Source organism: Triticum aestivum, chromosome 5D (genome assembly GCF_018294505.1).
Source record: "Triticum aestivum cultivar Chinese Spring chromosome 5D, IWGSC CS RefSeq v2.1, whole genome shotgun sequence".
NCBI lineage: Eukaryota > Viridiplantae > Streptophyta > Magnoliopsida > Poales > Poaceae > Triticum > Triticum aestivum.
Window position 1 is genome coordinate 460914178 of NC_057808.1, and position 15619 is coordinate 460929796.

Sequence of the window (15619 nt, forward strand, 5' to 3'; positions counted from 1 at the left end):
GGAAAGCAGAGATGATGCGATTAGAGAAGGTCCTCATGCTCTGACAGATGATTCTTTCTTTACCTTGGTTCCGCGTGATGAAGGCCCCAACATGCGTATGCCTGCGTTTGAGTATGAGGTTTGGGTTATGTTACTTGCCTTTCCTATGGACTATCATACTGAGCACTATGTGCACAATGCAGTATCTAACTTTGGTAAACTTCTGGTTTGGCCTCGTCTTGGGCAAAACAAGGCCAGGGTTCTTGTTAAGTGTCATATTAAGGATGTGGCAGAGGTCCCTCACAGTCTGCTTGTCACCAGAGTAGGTTTACTGCCAGGTTTGGGTCGCTCTTGGTCTGTACCGGTGTATGTTCTAAATGGTCGCAACACCATTCCAGGTCTGGTGGGCACTGAGGAGCCACCACCTCTGCTTAATGTTTCGCCACACCCATATGAGCTTCCTTTTTATACTGTCATGCAGCAGGCTCATCTGGATGAGATGGCTGCCCAACAAGCTCAGAATGAGGCTGCCTGGAATGAACCTGCCCCTGCTCAAGAACAGCTTCAGGAAAATGGTTGGAGGGCTTGGCCCGTGATCCCCCCACCGTACACAGGCTTCAGTTTTAGATCCTTTTTTCAGTATGATGGCCCTTCTCAGATGGATGGAGTGGACCCTGAACACAATGTGCATGACAACCTATCTGACATTTGGTCCTCTGAAGATGAAGTTGCTGCTGTTAAGAGTCTGGCGGACGGTTTTATCACTGGAAATCCTGCTGCCCGAAATGCTTTTGTTCGTGCTGGAGGTGAGTCTGTCAGTGTCACCATTGCTATGGATCATGAGCTGCTTTAGTGGATGGGCTCTATGCTCAAACGCATCTACACCCGGGCCATAGCCAATGAGCAAGCGGAGAATGTTATGTTTCCTCTCAATCCTTTCAAACTTATTCAGAAACACTTGGAGGCAGCTTGCGCTCTTTGGCTGCAGAACTTGAAGCCTGAACATGATCATATGTCCAACATTTTTAGTTCTCAGTTCCAGATGGGAGTATGCATTGTGCCTCTGCATTTATCCCCAGTACATTCAGATGCTCTGACTGTTGTTGCCCATGTGGAGGATGATCTTATGATTCAGTCACAGGAGATCGCTGCTTCAGTTCCTATGGTGCAACTTGACAATGCAATCCAGGCCGACCTGCCCCCTGCACCGGGCACTGCTCTTCAACTGATGGCGTCCTCCTCTTCGTTCAATGTTGCTGCATCCCATGCTGCCAAGGTTCCCCTTGACACCACTGCAGTCCGGAGGAGCACTCGTTCGAACAAGTATGATGGCTTCAAGGTTAACCATGTCACTGATGTCAAGCAGACTCGATCGAGAGTGAAGGCCAGAGTCGTTCCGACTGTTAATGTTGTCTCCATGCCTGCAGCTCCAGCCATGACGTGCCCTCCCCCAACATCCATTCAAGAGCTCCAGCAGGTGGGTGATCAGCGTGGTATTGCGCCTGAAGACATTTCTGAAGACAAGCTGCTGGCTGCCCAGCAGATAGCCTCTGATGAGGCTGTCTGATTTTATTTATGTTCATGAATAAATCCTGGAACATTCTGTCGTGGAATATCAGAGGGATTAACTCTGAAAGCAAACTTTTGGCACTTAGGAATGCTATCGATACTAGCGGTTGTTCTGTGCTATGTATTCAAGAAACTAAGCGGGAATCTTTTGATCTAGCGTTTATTAAATCTCTCTGCCCCAAGCGATTTGATAAATTTGTTTTTTCGCCTTCGATTGGGGCATCGGGAGGCATTATTACTATCTGGAATAGCTCTGTCTTTGTGGGGACACCATGGCATGTGGAATCTTTCGCGGTGGGTGTTTCCTTCGTGGCCACACAGTCGAATGAATCTTGGAACTTGGTGAATGTCTACGGCCCATGTACGGGCCAGAGACGGGCAGATTTTACCTCCTGGCTCTTTGATCTTAATATACCTGATGATGAAAACTGGTTAATTTTGGGTGATTTTAACTTCATACGGTCCAATGATAACAGAAACAGGCCGAGCGGCAATGCTACTGATATGCTGTTATTCAGTGAGCTAATACGAGCACAGTCCTTAATGGAAATCCCAGTTAAGGGTAGGGTTTTCACGTGGAGTAACATGCAAGACGACCCGCTCCTAGAGCAGCTTGACTGGTTCTTTTCATCTTCAAACTGGACCACCTCTTTTCCTAACACAATGGTTCTGCCTTTGGGGAAACCTGTGTCAGATCATATTCCGTGTGTGCTCTCAATTGAGTCCAAAATCCCAAAGTCAAATCTCTTCCAGTTTGAGAACTTCTGGATCAATCACACTGGTTTCTCTGAAGTTGTTGCCCGGTCTTGGAGTAAACCTTGCCATGCACCTAACTCTGCAGCAGCTGTCTGCAAGAAAATCAAGACGCTCCGTTATGATCTCAAACGCTGGAGCAGAGGCGTTTCCAATCTGAAAATTATGATCCAAAACAGCAACGAAGCACTAGCCAATCTCGATGCTCTAGATGACAAGAGGGTTTTGTTTGTTCAAGAAGCAAATTTCAGGCGAATCCTGAAAGGACACCTTAACTGTCTCCTCAAGTACCAGAATGAATATTGGAGGAAAAGATGCACTATCAGATATTTCAGATTTGCGGATGAGAACACTAAACTATTTCAATCTCTCGCAATGGAGAGATTTAGACACAACTCCATTGCTAGTCTACGAGAAGGTGACGTAGAGGTTACTGATCATGCTGGCAAAGAAGGTGTGTTGTTCAACACATATAAAGAACGCTTGGGGACTTCTAAACCCACAAACATGTGCTTTGATCTCAACCGTATCATCAAAAAGGTGGACGGATTGGAGATGTTGTCGGCCCCCTTTTCTAACGATGAGATCGACGCAGTGATCAAAGAGATGCCTAGCGACAGGGCCCCCAATCCTGATGGTTTCAATGGCTGCTTCCTTAAAAATTGCTAGCACATTATCAAGGAAGATATCTACAAAATGTGTCATGCTTTTCATGACGGCAACCTTGACATAACCAGCATTAGTGAGGGATATATCACACTCATACCGTAAACCTCCTCTCCTGTGACAGCTAATGACTTCAGACCAATAACTCTGCTCAACTGTTGCCTGAAAATCATCACGAAAATCCTGGCCAACCGTCTGCAGAAAGTCATTCTTAAAATCATCCATAGGAATCAATATGGTTTCCTCAAAGGGAGAACCATTCAGGATTGTCTGGCATGGTCATTTGAGTACATCCATCAGTGCCAAGCATCTTCGCGAGAGATAGTGCTCCTCAAACTTGATTTTGCCAAGGCTTTTGACACAATAGAACATGATCCGATGTTGTAGATCATGAAACATATGGGCTTCGATGATAAATGGCTTGGCTGGATGAAATCAATATTTGCCTCTGGAGTTTCTTCGGTTCTCTTGAATGGAGTCCCAGGCAGGAAATTTTTGTGTAAATGTGGAGTGAGGCAGGGAGACCCATTGTCACCTCTCATCTTTGTTATAGCTGTCGATCTCCTACAAGCGGCGATTAATGATGCTTACGCCCAAGGCCTAATTGAACTACCTTTTCCATGCAATCGGAGGGGAGACTACCTGGTGATTCAATACGCCGATGACACGATCCTGGTCATGCCAGCTTGCCCCGATCAAGCCACTCGCATGAAATCCATCTTGGTTGATTATGCTGATTCTGTTGATCTGAAAATAAACTTCCATAAGTCAACATTGATTCCCATCAATCTTGACCCGCAACAAGCTTCTATCATGGCCCAAATTTTTTGTTGCACTGTCGGATCGTTCCGATTTACATACCTGGGCCTTCCCATGGGAACGACAAAACCAACGCTGCTTGAGCTCATGCCGTTGGTGTGTGGGATTGAGAGGAAATTGTCCACGGCCTTGTCCTTGCTCTCAGCCGGCGCCAAACTCACGTTGGTAAACTCCACCATCACCTCCATGATGATCTATGCTATGTGCACACTTAAACTGCACCCAAAAGTGATCGATCACATTGACAAGCTGCGTAGATACTGTTTGTGGGCCAAAAACACGGAGACAGGGGTCAAAAATAACTCTTTGGCTGCTTGGGAGCTGGTATGTAGGCCAAAACGCAAAGGTGGTCTTGGAGTGATTGACATCAAAACTCAAAATGTGGCCCTCCTTGTCAAACATATTTAGAAATTTTACAACCGTTAGGATGTCCCATGGGTGACTTTGATCTGGGACACATACTACGTGGGCACGGTACCACATGCAGTTGGTCCGATCGGATCCTTCTGGTGGCGTGACATCATGCAACTCAGCAATGTGTTTCGTGGGATCTCAAAAGTTACAGTTGGTGATGGGACTTCAGCCCTTCTGGAAGGATGTGTGGTTTGAGCATGACCAGGAAGCCCCGCTCTCCGAGATCTATCCCAGAGCTTTCTCATTTGCCACAAATGAGGATGAGTCCGTTTGCACTGCTTTGGAAGCGACGGACCCTGCTATGCTTTTCCATCTACCACTCTCTACCCAAGCGAGAGAGGAAGTCAGAGAGATTCAGCAGGGCTCGATGCATGTCATACCGGAGAGGGGTTCTGCTGATTCTTGGGTTTGTACCCTCGGAGGAAAGTTCTCGGCCAAAAGCTACTACAACCACTGTTTCAGGGAGACGATCGCCGACGATGCCTTTCTTTGGCTTTGGAAGTCCAAAAGCCCCATCAAATTCAAAATGTTTGGCTGGCTGCTACTGGTTGACCGCCTAAACACGCGAAACATGTTGAAACATAGACACTATGTTGTGTTGGACAACAACTATGCGTGCATGCTTTGTCAAAACCCTCCCGAGGAAATAGTTGAGCATCTCTTCTTCTCGTGCCCTTTTAGCCAACGCTGCTGGGACAGAGTGGGTCTGAGGTGGCCGAATGTTGGCAATAGGATATCTCTGTTGCACGAAGGTAAAACCCAATGGAGGCAACCACTGTTCATGGACATTTTATTGCTGGCCGCATGGAGCATCTGGAAGGAGAGGAACGATGAATTCTTCAGAGGATTGCCACACTCCTTCATCGCATGGCTTGATAGATTCAAGCATCTGTTGGGCCTCCTTGTTCACATTTGTAAAGAAGAGCTTCGTCCCTTCTTAGACTCTTATATACAAAACTTGTAGACAGTAGCGTTTTACATGTAGTAGAGGAGCCGAGGGGGAGCCCCGCAAAAACCCCCACATGTAATGATGTAACATCTGTTCGTGAGTAAATACAAAGTCAGTGGGAGCCTCTCCCACTGTCGTTCTCGTTCAAAAAAATAGTGCTAAAGTCTTTCACAAAGCGACGATAAAAACCCGCTAGACCAAGAAAACTACACACTTGTTGCAAATTAGTGGGTTGTGGCCAAGTTTTAATTGCTTCAATTTTAGATTCATCAACATGAACACCCTTTGAAGACACAACGAAACCCAAGAAAACCACACCAAAAGTGCATTTTTCCATATTGGCATAGAGTCGTTCTTTTCTAATAGTTTGCAAAACGACCCTAAGATGATTTACATGCTCTTTGAGGGATTTGCTAAACACAAGGATGTCGTCAAAGTGGACTACGACAAACACACCAATGTATGGGCGAAGCACATAATGCATAACACGCATGAATGTACCGGGTGCTTCGGATAAACCCATAGGCATAACTAACCACTCATACAAGCCAAATTTTGTTTTGAAAGCGGTTTTCCATTCATCACCTTCTTGTATGCAGATTTGATAATAGCCACTTTTAAGATCAATTTTAGAGAAAATAGAGGCGCCGCTAAGCTCATCGAGCATATCATCAAGGCATGGAATGGGATGCCTATAGCGACCGGTGATAGCATTCATTGTTCTACAATCGGAACACATGTGAAAGCTACCGTCTCTTTTTGGCACAAGAATGATTGGTACGGCATAAGGACTCAAACTTTCACGCACATGTCCATGGTCTATGAGGTGTTGGACTTGCGTTTGTGTTTCTTTGGTTTCTTCGGGGTTGATGCAGTATGGAGCCTTGTTAGGAAGAGGTGCGTCGGGAATGAGGTCGATCCGGTGTTCGATGCCACGTATAGGAGGGAGACCGGGAGGTAGCTCATTGGGGAAGACATGCGCGAATTCCTGCAACAAATCAGACAACACTAGAGGAAGAGGGTTAGTAGTGTTAGTCTTTGCCACCTCGTCCTTGCACACTAGGACATAGTGTATGACACTCGATGGGTTCTCACACATTCTCTCATCTCTCTTTTTGTGGCTAGGAGGACTAGGTTCTTTTCTCTCGGTGTGGAGTCACTCATTTTGGGCTTGTGGCGCTCACTCTCTTTGTGGTGGGTCACTCTCTCACTAGTCTCTCCTTGATGTTTGGCGCCTTGCTTGTCGGTGAGCACTTGACTTGGTGTCATAGGTCATAGCACGTACTCCTTGCCTTTCATCTTGAAGCTATAGTGGTTTTTTCTTCCGTTGTGGATGACGCCGCGGTCGAATTGCTAAGGTCTTCCCAAGAGAAGATGGCACACGGACATAGGAACCACATCACACTCTAGGGTGTCTTCATAAGCGCCGATCTTGAACGAAACTTGCATGGTGTGCTCCACTTGAATGGTTCCGAAGTCGCTAAGCCATTGGACCTTGTAGGGGAGAGGATGCTTCATCTTGACCAATTGAAGCTTGGAACATAGCTCTTCACTTGCCAAGTTGTGGCAACTTCCTCCATCGACGATGACCTTCACGGAACGACCATTGATGCCGGCCTTGGTGTGGAAGATATGGCATCGTTGGTCTTCGTCTTGTTGGTGTTGAAGCGTCAAGACCTTGGATACCACGAGAGCGGGACTTGAATCATTGTCACAAAAGACTTGAGCATCTTCTTCTTCATTCACTTAACGGTGCATGGTGACGTGCTCGAGAGCGTCCATCTCATCTTCACTCATGGAGTCGTAAGTTCCATCATCATTCGTGATCATGGTTCATCGGTTGATGCATTGGAAAGACTTGTGTCCACGGCCACCACATGTGAAGCACTTGAGAGAACTTGTCTTTACGGTATCATCCGGTGGTGCCGATGAAGAGGGAGTCTTGTTCTTGTAGTTGCTTGTCGGAGGACGAGTCGAGGAAGGTGTCACTTTCTTGGAACTTGACTTGTCTCCGGTACTTGGTGATGCTCTAGTAGAGGTAGGAGGTGTCGTAGTAGAGGTAGCTTGAGTGTATGAGCCGTAGGTCTTGGATGAGTACTTGGCGTATTTGAAGTCTTCTTTCACTTGTCGCTCCGCCTTGGTCGCTTGATGAACTAGCTCGAGAAGGTTGGAGTAGGGTTGGAAATCAGCAATCTTCCTTATTGGGTGGTTGAGACCGTTCAAGAAGCGTGCCATAGTTTGCTCATCATCTTCATCGACATTGGCTCGTATCATGGCAATCTCCATTTCTTGATAGTATTCTTCCACCGTCTTCATGCCTTGCTTGAGGAGTTGAAACTTCTTGAAGAGATCATGGGTGTAGTGAGTAGGCACGAAGCGAATTCGCATGACGTCCTTCATTTGTGTCCAAGTAGTGATGGGTGGTTCGCCCTTCTCACGGCGTCGCTCGATCACTTGTTCCCACCAAATGAGGACGTAGTCTTGAAACTCAAGAGATGCCATGGCGATCTTCTTTTCCTCGTCATAGTTGTGAAGACAAAATACCATGTCGACTTTCAATGCCTATGAGAGATATTCTTCGGGGTCATTGCTTCCGGATAACTTGGGCATGGTGAACTTGAGTCTGCCGTAGCGGAGTTCTTCATCATAGTGACGGCGTTGATGGCGCTCTTGGCGTGGAAGAGAGTCTTCAAGCACTCGATCCTCTTGGTGTCGCTCTTGACGTGGTGGAGGAGGATGCATATGTGCCCGATTTCGCCTTTCTTGTTGCTCTTCGCGACGTGCAGCTTCTTCTTGTCGTGCGTGACGAAGTGCTTCCTCTTGCTCACGGACTTGACTGCTTCATTGAGCAACGACTCAAGTTGATTCACGGAGTGTGTCTTGAGCCGCTTGAGCTTGAGCTTCACGGCTTTGTTGCTTGTGCCGGATTGCGTCGCCGTCGTGAGATGCTTGACGTGGACATTGTGGTGGAGGTTGCTCTTGATCCATGGCTTCTTGTTCTTGGCGTCGCGCCCTTTCACGTGCTCGAACACGGTCTTGTAGGCCATTGCCATGGAAAGGATTTTCTGGAGCGTGGCGATCTTGAGTGTCGTCGCGTCGAGGAGGACTCGCATCGTAGAAGAGTATGACGACGAGTGGCTACTTGAGTGGCTCCGTCTTGGTGACGAAGTTGATGAAGACGCGTGGCTCACGATCATGTTGTGGAATTCTTCCATTTTTTTGGAGAGCTTGGCGTCGAGGTAGTCCCTTTGTCTTGCTTCCGATTGTCGTAGGTCGGTGACGAGTTGCTCGATGCGATCACCCAAAGGTTCACTTTCTTGATGTAGAGCGTGTTGTGCGATGAAGAAGTGATTCTTGGTGACGAAGTCACGTTCGTCATCTTGATCCTTGAAGAGAGGGTTCGCCGAAGAAGAGGGCCTATCCATCATGAGAAGTGGTGGTGAGTAGGAAAATGGGAGAACAATACCGAAGATACCTTTTTCGAAGATTGTGGATGTATCAAGTACGATCCCACGTGATGCTATAATAGTAGAATTGGTACCGGGTTTTGTTTCTCACACCTACAAGTAAAAGGCTTATGATGGATCTTGGTTAGGATGTGGCACAAATAATTCAAGCAAATGTTAGTCAAGATATCGAAAAAGTTGAAAAGATGCACGAATCGCAAGTAAGACAAATATATCAAACCCAAGAATATCACTAGGAACACACACACGGAAGATAAATGGGATCCGCGCAACCAAGGAATGAGCACAAGATGTGTTACCACAGATAAAGCTCTTGTTGCACGGATACTAGAGAGACGTAGCTCGATTGCTCTTATGGGCTAGATACCTAGTGCACCAACCTAAGAGAGAAACGGGTCGTCTACTATCCCAAGTATGCTTATGTATGTAGTGACCAAGATGATGTAACTATGCTATGGGGCTCGATGCTATTGCTTACAAGCTCTTTGCTTCTCTTCTTTTTCTTAAAAGCTTTTCTCTCTTTTTTTGACTATGCCACAATGCCTGATATGCGAGCCGGAATGCGAAACAACAAGTAGGATATGCACGGGAGAGACGTAAAACTAAGGTGCACTAAGGCGTGGCCCGGCAATTCTCAACTCGCTAGTCTCGATGGGTAAGCAACGGAAAAATGGGCTCGAGGCTATCAAGGTAATGGCAAGGGTAATACAAAGGTGTCGTCGAGGTTGCCGTCCTTGATTACGGTTGGTATGAAGATGGAGAGGTCGAAGCCGTTGTGGAGTCCGAGTCAATGACGAGTGGCGGTGATGATGAAGACAAATCGCGCCTAAGTAGCCGAAACACCTTAGGACACGAGAGAACTGCAACTCCAAAACTCAAACACTCAAGAGAAATATTGCGGAAGATCGAATGTGGTGGTGGAAAGGCAAAATGGTGAAAAAATGCGATGGCCACACTGCTTTGAGTGGCCCGTGCGCACGGGGTAAGTGATGCTCGTGTGCACGGGGTCCCGATGGCCCGTGCGCACGGGGTGTTCCGGGAGCGGATGAAAACCTTTGGATCCGTGGATATTCTCAAATTTCCGGCAAAATCGATGGTGGGGTGGGTGGGGAAATGTGGTAAGGGTTAGATCCACTTGTCAAACACCGAATTCGTGGATCAAATCAACCAAATCTCACAAGAACCAACAAATTGCAAGAAAATTTTTGGGGCTATTTTTGGTGGGGATTTTTGGATTAGGATGAAAATCAACAAAATCAAGCTAGCAAATTGGGGGTAGGGACTCCAAGAAGTGAATCAACCTTGCTCATGATACCAAGATGTTGTAGGGTGAAACCCTAAGAGGGATCTTTTCACACTTGGAGGGGGGAAAGGAGATGAACACAAAGAACATAAAGAGGAAATCACTCCAACAAAACCCAATTACACATCCACTAGAATAGCAAGCACATAGATCCACAAGAATACATGAACAATCAAAGGAAACAAGCACTAGATAGAGTTCTTCCCACTCCTAAGGAGGCGAGGTCTTGATGGCAGTCTTCTCCAAGTGGATGTCTTGAAATCCACAAGTGTATCATCTCCTAAGAGGCCTTGATCTCCAATGGAGTGGTAGAAGGAGCAAAGCTCTCAAAATATCTCACATATGTCTTTGCTAACCCTAAACATGACCCTAGGTACGGAATATATAGGCATGGGGACGAAGTGGATGAAGTGGAGGCCCAAATAGCAATCACGTCCGTCCATCCTCTAGAGCCCGTGCGTACGGGGGCCCCGTGGGCACGGTACACGCCCGTGCGCACGGGCTCAGCAGCGAGGGGCCCCATGCGCACGGGGTCTTCCGGGACAACCTGTGCGCACGGGGTCCGAACAGCCCGTGGGGACAGGGTCACCTGGGCAGAACTTCATCTTCCAACTGTTGTCCGTCTTCGTGGGAATCTTCATGCCCTTCTTCTTGGACTCCTTCTCCTTCCTTGTGGACTTGGGGTGCTTCCCCTTCGTACCTAATGATACATATTGCATTTTGGTGAGGTAGCAACCAAGTTCCACTTGTGCCCATATGCATGTTGAGTAGGAAGGAGTTCACCTTGGTTTTCATTGCGCGTGCTCGAGCTCTTGTCATAGGTCCACGTGGTGCTTGATGCGTTGGTGTAGAGTCCATGGGGATGATGGAAGGATGCTCCGCATCAAACTCCAACAGTTCCCCTATCTCTAAAATAACCCGTTTATCGGAAGTCGGAGCAGAAAAACCTCTCCAATAGTTCCCGTAAACTGGCTTTATGTTTAGAGGATCCCGTAAAAGAGGTCCTTTCTCTCCGCTGATTTACGGGAAGATGACCTCCCCGTATCATTTTGGCAGGATTGCAACCGCCTGAACCTGCCGCGTGCAGCCCGCTGGAACTTCGCCGCGCCGCTGCCATCGCCCGCCACCGCCACCTCGGCCGTGCCGCTGCCCGCCGTTGCCTGTCGCCGCCTCGCCGGTGCCCCTGCTGCCGTCGCCCGCTCCCGCGCCGCTTCTCGCGCCTGCAGCCACACCTGTCATCGGCCACGCCACCACCGCCCGCCGCCACGGCCTCGTCGGTGGCCACCGCACGGCCCGCTGGTGTCACTGACCGATGGGTCCTACCAATGATCTACTTTTTTTTGTTTAATTATAAAAGTGAAGAAGATGAGGTAAAAAAGCAACTTTTACGGGAATATTTTAAGGGAATTGTTGGAGTTGCTCTTAACCTAGTTGCAGAGTTGCAGAGTTGTAGTCCATTTGTGGGTCAATCCCACAACCAAAGATGTATCCCACCTTCTGTGGACTTTGATGAATAAAGCTTGGTTTTCCCAAAAAAACCAAAAGAACTGGCCCTTACCATCACAAGCAGATCCAACGGCCTATATTTCACTATCTACTAGCTTATTTTTCTCTCTTTCGTCGCTTTTCTCCACTCCTCTCTCGCCCCCCTCTACTGCCCGAAACCCAGCAGCGACCGCCGGCGCATCTCACCCCGGGCCGAGGCCGGCGAACTCCGAAGGGAATCGGAGATGCAGCAGGTAGGAAAGAGGCAAACCCTAGATCTACCCATGGTCAGGGGTTTCTGTCGATGTTCCATCTGTTCTTCTTGCGCGTGCTTCCGATCTGATGCGATTCTTGCGGTGCTGGGCGGATTGATCCTGCAGGGCGATGGCACGGAGGCGCAGGTGACGTGGGATGACCAGCAGAACATCAACCGGTTCGGCCGCCTCAACAACCGCCTCCACGAGCTCGCCGACGAGATCAGGCTCGCCAAGGTTTCTTTCCCTCTCGGCGCCCCCCTTCTGTTTCTCGGATGCTCTTGTTGTTATGAATTGTTCAATTCGCTTCCATTGGGGGGAAAACTACGAGATTAGGGCTTTTGCCCTTGCAAGAGGCGCTAGGAGGGTCCAGGTCTATGGTATTTTGGGGGTCTCAAGGTTCTTGGGGTTATAGCCTTACAGGGACAGAGTTAATAATATGATTCCAGGGACTCGCAAACGCATGCTTTGTGGTCTGTTGTTTGTCAACTTTGCATCGCTGCATCTGAATTGCTCCTCCTTTATATTTCTTCTAGATTATTTCCTTCGTTGCAGTGTGGCATCACAATCTGGTTTAGTCATTTGATGGGCTTTCATGGCTATGATAGTTCAGGTGCTGGAATTTGCTAAGGCTAGATTTATATGTTTGTAGATTATCAATTATGCAACTCACGAATACTAACATTAAAAACCGAGGATAGTACTGAGTTCTTGTTTGCAACGCTTGAGAGATTTTGTGAATTGTTGACCAAAGAACTAAACCTTCTTGGGAAGCTACGGCGATTCTTTGTACTACAGAGGAAGTCCTGCCCATGTCTTCTTATTTTTACTAATGCCAATTCCCTCAGTTTAGCTTCATATGTTCATTTTTTTTATAATATGAATGAACTCCTACTACATCCAAGAAACTGAGTATTGGATTTGGAGCCTAAATATTTTGTTTCTGTCTCATGTAACTGTGATCAGCGGTTGGTTGAACAGAGTCCCAAATCAAGGATTAGTTTTTCCAGCAGTTGGGATCAAGCTTCACATAGTTTTAAGCAATGACCCAGTAGGTCTCGAGAGATCCTCTAATCCATCAGAAATTTTATTTCATCATTCCTTTTGTTTGGGTCTGTGAACTTTCCAGCGACATCATGGCCTGACATATGTTACTATGCTCCTCTATGATTTTGCTAATGCTCATCCTCTAGATAAATAGGGAAAAGTGTTAGAAAATAATACATATTGATCAATGCCTTGGGTCTATCTAAACCTACCTTCAGAGATGCTATGTAAAAAATTGACGAGTGGTATACTTCGAAATGCCATTGGAAAGACCATTCTATTTGTTAGATATCTAGCTGTCAAGGCATATGAATATCCAGTTATCTGATGGCCTTATGAAATTACTTTTATGTATGACATACGTTTTTACCTTTATCTCAAGTTGAACTGCAGTCAAGTGTTTTGCATGTGCAAATGAGCAATGAAACATTCCCTAATGAGGATATTTACTCATTTGAAAAACCAAACAATGTGACTGCAAAGTTGACATTTTTGGCTGTGAGCCTCTGACAATAGCATGTTTGTTTATAGATCTGACATGCCATTGAGACATCCAGTGGCATTTTTTAGAACTTATAGAACCATAGATGCTACATTTGCAACTGAAACCAAAATGTTGCTTAAAACCCCACACCCTAAATTCCTTTTCCCTTATGTACCAGGAAGCAAATGAAAACCTCGAGGATGCTGGGAATGAACTCATCTTGTCTGATGAAGATGTGGTGCGATTCCAAATCGGGGAAGTGTTTGCCCACATGCCAGTGGACGATGTGGAAGCTAGGCTAGAGCAGATGAAAGAGGACGCAGCTAAGAAGCTGGAGAAGCTGGAGGAAGAGAAGGAATCCATCCTTGCCCAGATGGCCGAACTGAAGAAGATCCTGAAAGCGAAATTTGGAGATGCCATCAACCTGGAGGAAGATTGATGTCGAGGACCGGAACTGCCTTTTTAAGTGTCGAGTCGCATGACACCTGTTCTTGTTCAGGTGTTTTGTTCGCCTCATTATATTGTTTCGTGTGATGCTGGCTAATGTAAAATGTGAGTTTTAAGTTCTAGAGGATTGTTCCCCGTTATGCATTTGCATGGTTGATCTTGGGTTCAGGCTGATTGTCCAGCAGAAGCCACCGGGAGTTTCCGCAAATGGTCACTCCAGATACCAATGAGGGGACCTTTGCAATGTTTTAAGCTAGTGAGAATGGTTTGAACCTGCATGATTGTATGAGATGAAGTCATTAGGCTTTACATGGAATTTTCTTCAGATTCCTGCAGTGTTACAATGGTGTCTTGTTTCCCGGCAAACAAGTGACCAGGTTTGTGCGAAGTCAAACTTGTTTAAGTTTGACCAACACTATCTATAGAACAATGTTGTAAGATCTACAACAACAATTGCACATAGTATGAAAATATATTTATAAACAATCTCATGAAACTAATTTGGTTTTCTAGATGTTAATATACTTTCTATAGATTTGATCAAATTTAAAAGAAGCTCGACTTAGGACAAACCTAGAAATTCAGTTACATAATAATAAGTTAATAACCGATGCAGAGGTGGTGGGAGTCCTCGGTGGGGTATGAGCAATTGCTGAATGTGGCTTTAACCATTTGGATATTCCCGATAATGTGCATGACATGCTTCATGTATGGATGCCCAGCATATATGAAACTGAACGTGGACGCTGGATTTGATCAAGACAACTTAAATGGGTCGGTTGGTGCAATTATCCACGATCACACTGGAAAGTTTATTGCCGCTGCAAACGAAAGATTGAGTTCTTGTTATGATGCTTTTACAGCTGAAGCAATAGCAGTTTTTTTTGAAACGAGGCAAAAAACTTGCCATTTTCATTGATTAAGAAGAAGTGAGAATTGCCCGGTTAATTGACGGAAAACCAGGCTAAAACCGAAATAACCCAACCCATAAACACATGGGCACCACCGGCCAACCTGGCCACCGACATGGAACACACTCCACGACAGCACATGCCAACAGATGGCCACACGCACGAACAACTGACAGCTCCGACTTTAACGACGACCATTGCCCGGGAAATATGCAGGACTTGCGCCGACCGTGCCCGCCGCAAACGACCACCGAGCGCCTGTCATCATCACCACCTGGATCCGCTCCACCGCAGCTCCGACTTCAAAGCAACCAGGCAGCCCACGAAAGAGCACCTCGGACACGCCGGGAAGATCCGACTACCAAAGCCCGAGTCGCGACCCAAACTCCTCTCGACGCCATCATCGTTGCCAAACAGAAATCAGCCCCCCCAAAACGGCCGCCTCAGCAACCACGCGGCGAAGATGCCGCCATCCACCGCGGCGAAGATGCCGCCTTCCACCGATCTCCAGTTGTAGCCGGCTCCGAGACGATGCCCCCAAGGAGGAAGAAGACATGGAGACGCCTTCATCGCCCGATCCCGCGGATCTGAGGATTCCCTCCGGAACCAAGGCCGCGGGGAGAAGCACCACACCAAAACGACGCTTCCAAGAAAGAGTGCGGCGTCCGCGGGCGTCGCCGTCGCCGGATCCGGCAGAGGCCGGAGAAGGATTTCTCCCGGAGATGCTCAACCACCGCGAGTCTGAACCAGCCGGCCACCAACCGCCACCAAACCTACACCGCAGAGCACCGAAGGGAATCTCCCGCCAGCGCCCGCGCCCGTCCCAGCTGAGGCCGTCCCGCGCGACCCCCCGGCCAGCAGCAGCCGTGCTGCCGGGTCCTGGGCGCACACCGCCGTCTCCACCGACCAGCCGACCCCGCCAGAGGAAGGAGGAGCCACACCCGAATCTCGCCGAGCCGCACCACCTCCCGCCGCACCAGAGACGCCAAACCACAACAGCTCCGTCGCCGCCCACGCAGCCGACGAGAGCCACCGCCCGCCCGCGGCCGCGCCGCCCAGAGATCGAAGAGGT

General features: G+C 47.7%; 1 protein-coding gene across 1 annotated transcript; it reads left to right on the plus strand.

Annotated features, from left to right (window-relative positions):
- The first annotated feature begins 11459 nt into the window (after nucleotides 1-11459).
- LOC123122755 (probable prefoldin subunit 4) lies at nucleotides 11460-13961 on the plus strand. Its single transcript, XM_044543095.1, has 3 exons — nucleotides 11460-11658; nucleotides 11785-11895; nucleotides 13368-13961. The coding sequence occupies exons 1-3, from the start codon at nucleotides 11650-11652 to the stop codon at nucleotides 13626-13628; spliced, it is 381 nt and encodes a 126-aa protein (XP_044399030.1). The 5' UTR covers nucleotides 11460-11649; the 3' UTR covers nucleotides 13629-13961.
- The last annotated feature ends 1658 nt before the right edge of the window (nucleotides 13962-15619 follow it).